The sequence below is a fragment of the Schistocerca americana genome, chromosome 3 (genome assembly GCF_021461395.2).
Source record: "Schistocerca americana isolate TAMUIC-IGC-003095 chromosome 3, iqSchAmer2.1, whole genome shotgun sequence".
NCBI classification, from domain to species: domain Eukaryota; kingdom Metazoa; phylum Arthropoda; class Insecta; order Orthoptera; family Acrididae; genus Schistocerca; species Schistocerca americana.
In genome coordinates, this window is record NC_060121.1 from 176,320,930 (window position 1) to 176,326,929 (window position 6,000).

The window sequence follows — 6,000 nt, forward strand, 5'->3', positions numbered from 1 at the left end:
CACCTTTTCCCAATCACAAAAGACTTTGCACTGGGCAAGAGATTCATGGTAAATGCAAGCATAGTAAGATGCCAATGTGGAAGAGTCCTCTTTGTAAAACCAAATTGGGATTACATCACAACCTGGCAACTTATTTGCTTGTAACTCTTTCAATTGTTTCACTACACCAGTAATGCTTATTACTACACCTTATAAGCCTTGATGCTGGTTGTTCAGCAGAAATGAAAATTATGCTACAGACTGCCTGGCAACACATTACAGTTAGAAACCATGAGATTACACGTTTTAAATAGAAAAAAAAGCATGCATAAAATTTAAGAAATATTCTACTAAGAAAACATTGAAGCAACTGAATACATGACTTGTTGCTCTATAAGTGTGTACCAGACAGCAGCAGGAGTCTGACTGACACAAGGCTCACAACTAGCAGTCCCTGGCTCTTCAAAACAAAATTCTTCGTAGGCAGAATGTTGCACGTTATCGTGGATGGAGTGTCAGCAACAAAAGCAGAAGAAACTTCAGGTTTACCCGTTGGGTGTTTGTTGGGACCATTACTGTCCATGTTGCATTTTAATGACCTAGCATGCAATATTTGTAGCAGTTGATGCAGTTATCTACAATGTAGTACTGTCTGAAAAAGAGCTGCAGAAACTTTCACTCAGATCTTGATAAGATTTCAAACTGGTACAGATACTGGAAACTTACTATAAATGTAGGGAAATGTAAAATTATGCACTTCATAAAAAAATCACAGAATCATATGACAACAATAGCAAAGCTTCGCAATTAAAATTTCTTGCCTCATACAAATATCTGAGTGTGAGAATTTATATGGATATGAAATGATCACATAAGCTCAGTAATAGGTAAGGTGGGTGGCAGACTTCAGTTCATTAACAGGATACTGAAAAAATGCTGTTAGTCTACAAAGGAGACTTTTTACACAACTTTTGCATTCCTCACCAGAATGAACAGTCAACTGAAGTAAATATGTGGAATGCAGGTAATGCCTCAAACACAAATAAATAAATAAGCAGAAGGATGGTTATAGCATTGGTGGACCAACCGAAAGTTGCAGTTACACCGGTCTGCTTTAGCCCATGACGTAATTGTGTTGTGTGACATCAGCCAAAACAGCTTTTGAGTCACGTCATGATCGTAGATGGCATGTTGTACAATTTGGTGGTACTCTCTTGCGTTGGATGTTTATGTATTGAAGTAGTTGTTAGATATCTTAGCGAGTCATTTGACATTTTTAGCTGCGTGTGTGAGGTTGTCACCGGATGAGTTTACGCCGTTTTATCAGTGAGTTACTTTGATTTTGCATATTATGGGTGACAGATTCTTGCTTGTGTTTGTATTATTAGTTCTGTGTGTTTGTTATGGCTGGAAATTTCATAGTGTTTTTCTTTATTAGTCAATACAGGATATTTTACAGAAATTTAAGAGCATATCATTGCTTGTCTCATTTGGCCTATGTGGTGTAAACAATCAAGTTCCTACAGTTATTTTGACTGCTTAAGGGTGATTTTGTTTTGTATTTTAGGTTCTGCATGTAGAGAGGAGGGGGTTGGCCAGCCTAGATTTAGGTGACAGTGGGTTTGGTTTTACTTTTGTTGTTATTTTTTTATTATAGTATTATCCACACAAATCAAGTTGGCTGACAGGAGTGATCATAAAGGCATTTCCCATTTACGGTTGCTCTCATCAGCAACTGTGCCGAGTGTCAACACGGTCTATGCGAATAATACGCATAGTATGTTTGTTTATGTTTACAGTTGTTTGTGTATATTGACGTTGGTGGTGATACAAGTTCATAAGAGAGTATATATACTGAGAAGCTACTGTGAATATCCCTAGATCCTTAAATAAATGTCTGCAGGATGATCTTGGGTGGACTCCAGCTATTATTCTGATTACACGCTTTTGTGCAATAAATACTTTATTCCTCAGTGATGAATTATCCCAAAATATGATGCCATATGCAAGCAATGAGTGAAAATAGGTGTAGTAAGCTAATTTACTAATATGTTTATCACCAAAATTTGCAATGACCCTTATTGCATAAGTAGCTGAACTCAAATGTTTCAGCAGATCATCAATGTATTTCTTCCAATTTAATCTCTCATCAATGGACACACCTATAAATTTTGAATATTCTACCTTAGCTATATGCTTCTGATTAAGGTCTATATTTATTAATGGCGTCATACCATTTACTGTACACAACTGTATGTACTGAGTCTTATCAAAATTCAGTGAGAGTCCATTTACAAGGAACCACTTAGTAATTTTCTGAAAGACATTATTGACAATTTCATCAGTTAATTCTTGTTTGTCAGGTGTGATTACTATACTGTATCATCAGCAAAGAGAACTAATTTTGCCTCTTCATGAATATCTTTGGCTTGATATCTGGTTTGGAATGGTATCATTATTCTTACTGTTGTATATTTAGTTTGACCCCACTCAATTCCACCTACTTTCCACAGCTGTCCGGTAGTTTAATTTTGTTACTGGCATTAAATACTTCACATGTTACGTTTGTTTGCAGGTGTATTCATGACGTTATGGTTGCCATATTGTATACGGTTGAAACAGGTGAACAGGTGTATCTGCGAATTTGATAATGTCACAGGTCAAAGCAGATGAGTGGAATCATAACTTTCAGTATTGAGGCATTTGCAGATTTAAAAAACTTTTAACCAAGTGACCTAAAAGGAATAAAATACACAGTGCAAATGCTATTTAAAATATGTACAGCAATCAGACAGCAGATGTAAAAGTTAACAAAAATAAAAGCAAGTCGGTAAGAAAAAAAGTGAGACAGGGTTGAAAGCTATAAGCTTTTAACAGCAGCTCAATCACGCTTCTATAAGGACTTCTATGCAGAGGAAGCAATATATGACCTCAACAACTTTGCATTAGTAGAACTAAGCAATGAAAATTACCTTTTTGGCATTTTATGTGATCTTGCCAAGACCTTTCATTGAGTGGACCAAAAAATGTTGCTAAGAAGACTGAAATGATGTAGCATGAAGGACCCTTCTCTTGCATGGATGGAGTCTTACCTTAACACCACACACACACACACACACACACACACACACACACACACACACACACACACGATTAATGTAACAGACTTGCAACTAGTTCACAGATAACATTTTAACCATTAATCTTACAAAAAATAAAAAAGATTGCATTATGCAATTACAAACAAATAAAAATAATTTACAAGTACCAGAAGCAGTGATGAATAGGCACACACTAGATGAGCCTCCATATGTGAAGTTCCTGGGCATTCAGATGGATGAAAAACTGAGCTGACAGCAACACGCACACAACATCAACAGAAAGTTCAGTTCTGCACACTTTGCACTCATAAATATCTTTTGCCACATCAGTCTGCAGACAGGACTGCTAGTATCCTTTCACTCACCTCTCTCATATGCTATAATCTTCTGGGACATGGTACCAAAAGTGAAAAAAAGTATTTATTCCACGGAAGCACATGACAAGAAAATAGTGCAGATCTCTCTCTATGGTTCACAATGTGAGTTTTATATTTTGCTGCAAAAATCTAGAAAATGTTTCCAGTGACAATCAGGCATGAAACAGGAAAGCCCCAAACAGTAAAAGAATACCTGCCTAGCCACTCTTCCTGCAATTTATCAGACTACTTGGGTTAAAGACTGCAGATTCCACTTAATCCCAATATCAGATGGATCTTTACTTTGCCAGTATATAGCCAGCTGATAGTGATCTTTGTAAAGTTACACAACTGCTTTCTTGGAGGTACCAATGTCAGATGAAAACATCCAGCTGAGTAGTACAGGAGAAGCAGTGGCTTTTTTCAAAGTGGTTGTTTTTCTCAAAGCATACATACAGAAACTATAAAAAAAGCAATACACTAATCATTTCAGTACTCACTTTGTTGCAGAACAGAAGCTAAACTCTGCAAGACATCACTGCCCACAGTATCAAAGGCTATCGCCACTTGTTAGTCTGGGGTCATTTCATCTCCCTGGAGCAATTTTAGTGCTTAACCATACTGACATTTAGATTTGCTTTTGTCCTCTACGTTAAACTGACAGATTCAGATGTTTAACCTACTTTTCGTTAGTACCACTGTCTTATAACTATAGACTAATACTTTGTTCCGCAATATTGTACGCTAAACGAATAATAACTTTTCGTCCAGCTTTCTATGAACGTAGCCACATTGGAAGAACAAATCTTAATTTGGAGCTAATGAGTTGTTTTGAGGCCTTCTTTAATATCCACTTATTATTCTGTATTATTTACGAGAGGGTTTGGTTAGAAAACTTAATAAGTAAGTTTGCAGCAGTGTAAACATGGGAATGTGAACACAAAATAAATTTGCAACTACCACGATCACTAAAATCATTTACTCATATAGATGACCGGTTTCGGCAATTCTCTGTTGTCTTTTAGATCGGAAGGCTTCGTCAGAGAATTGCCTAACAGGTCACCTATATGAATAAATGATTCGGCGGTCTTGGCGGCTGAAAATTTATTCAGTGTTCACGATACTACAGATCGCCCACGCTGATAATGTCAGAAGTGTACAAACATATGAATGTTCAAAAGTGCTGACAGATTAATACAATAACAGTCATTTGTCTATGTTTTATTCACCTCCCTTCGGCGTATCGGACACGACAGAAGCAGCAATTCTGGCGTTATCAACGAACGTATCTTCCTCATCTTCATCTTCTTCTACTATTGGTGCGACTCTTGATATACGAGATGACTGTCTCCGCGAAGGTGTTTTCTGTATCTGTGATGGTATTACCTTGTTGTTCCTACTTCGTGTCATCCTCGCCCCTAAAAAAAAAATCATGAAATCTACAATGTCTCACAATGACGAGTATCAGCAATAGTAAATTCAGTGGTGTTCCCATTAATATCACCTTTAGGGTCTTCTATGACTACAGACAGTGGTTTAATAATTGTCTCAACATCGTCATCTGATATACTTCGTATTTCTATTACACGCTTCTTCAGTTTTTCCATACTTCAAATTAAAATTTCAGTAATTAACTTGTTTCTATTAATTTATAGCTATTAAATTACTGCACTGAGGAGTTTTCAGGGGATCGCTTTAATGTCAATATCAAAATGCCCATTAGTAAAGTAAGAATCCCAAATACTTCTTCCAATATCACGCATTATGTACACATTCCTCACAATCCACATCAATTTCCCGCGCTAAACAAAACAACGACGCACAGTGAGGCAAATACAATCGAAGATGTAGACGATTCCACAAGACGCAGAGATCAAAGATACAACCGATTACGCTAGTGATCTCTACAAGTGTTGAGGTCACAGGATCATGCATAAAGGGAAACTGAAAGGAAAATGAGATATTGCCACATGTAAAAAAACATAATCATCGACTGATTATAGCAATCGCTGTACGTAGATAGACTAGAAAATTTGTAATAACTAACCAATAGAGTTCTCACACCCATGTGTACTTCGATTAAAATAACACGTAATTGACGTTTGGTTGAGTAATACGGGTCGGACGGACCCAGTCACAGCTGTTTCTTGGCCTACACGTGTCACTGTGCTACGTTTTCTGCAGGCACAACCAGCAATGGTTTTCCAGATGACACAGGGTTCACAGGGCAGGAGAGGGTCGGGCAAGGCAATGCTTGCGCAACAGTCGATCAAACGGGCGGATATTATGTTGTGTTCCAGCTGGACTCCCCTTCCCACTGAACACGATTTCAATCACAAATTTATTTTAATGAAAGTACTCAGTCCACTTATGGTGAAAGGAGACGTTAATATTAACGTATACTTGGCAGTAGAGTGTTCCAACCAGCATTGAAATTTAAACCAGAAGTATATAATCTTACTTCCGATTGACTGACAGACTATGCTATTACAAACGTTTCGCAGAACGTGAAGGTACAAGCAAGTTATAAAGACTGCAATATCAGACCACTATAGACTGCTAAC

At 37.3% G+C, this 6,000-nt stretch overlaps 1 protein-coding gene across 2 annotated transcripts in view; it reads right to left on the reverse strand.

Moving 5' to 3' along the window:
• The window catches only part of LOC124605514 (origin recognition complex subunit 2), a 108,486-nt gene extending 103,258 nt beyond the window's left edge, over window positions 1-5,228 (reverse strand). The window contains exons 1-2 of one of the 2 annotated variants that reach the window (XM_047137255.1): window positions 4,941-5,228; window positions 4,666-4,854 (exon numbers count right to left, since the gene is read on the reverse strand). In XM_047137255.1, coding sequence (XP_046993211.1) covers window positions 4,666-4,854; window positions 4,941-5,043 — 292 coding nt within the window. In that variant the 5' untranslated portion in view covers window positions 5,044-5,228. Of the gene's footprint in view, window positions 1-3,936; window positions 4,591-4,665; window positions 4,855-4,940 lie in introns of those variants that run through there. The other variant, XM_047137256.1, reaches the window with a different exon arrangement.
• Between the last annotated feature and the right edge of the window lie 772 nt (window positions 5,229-6,000).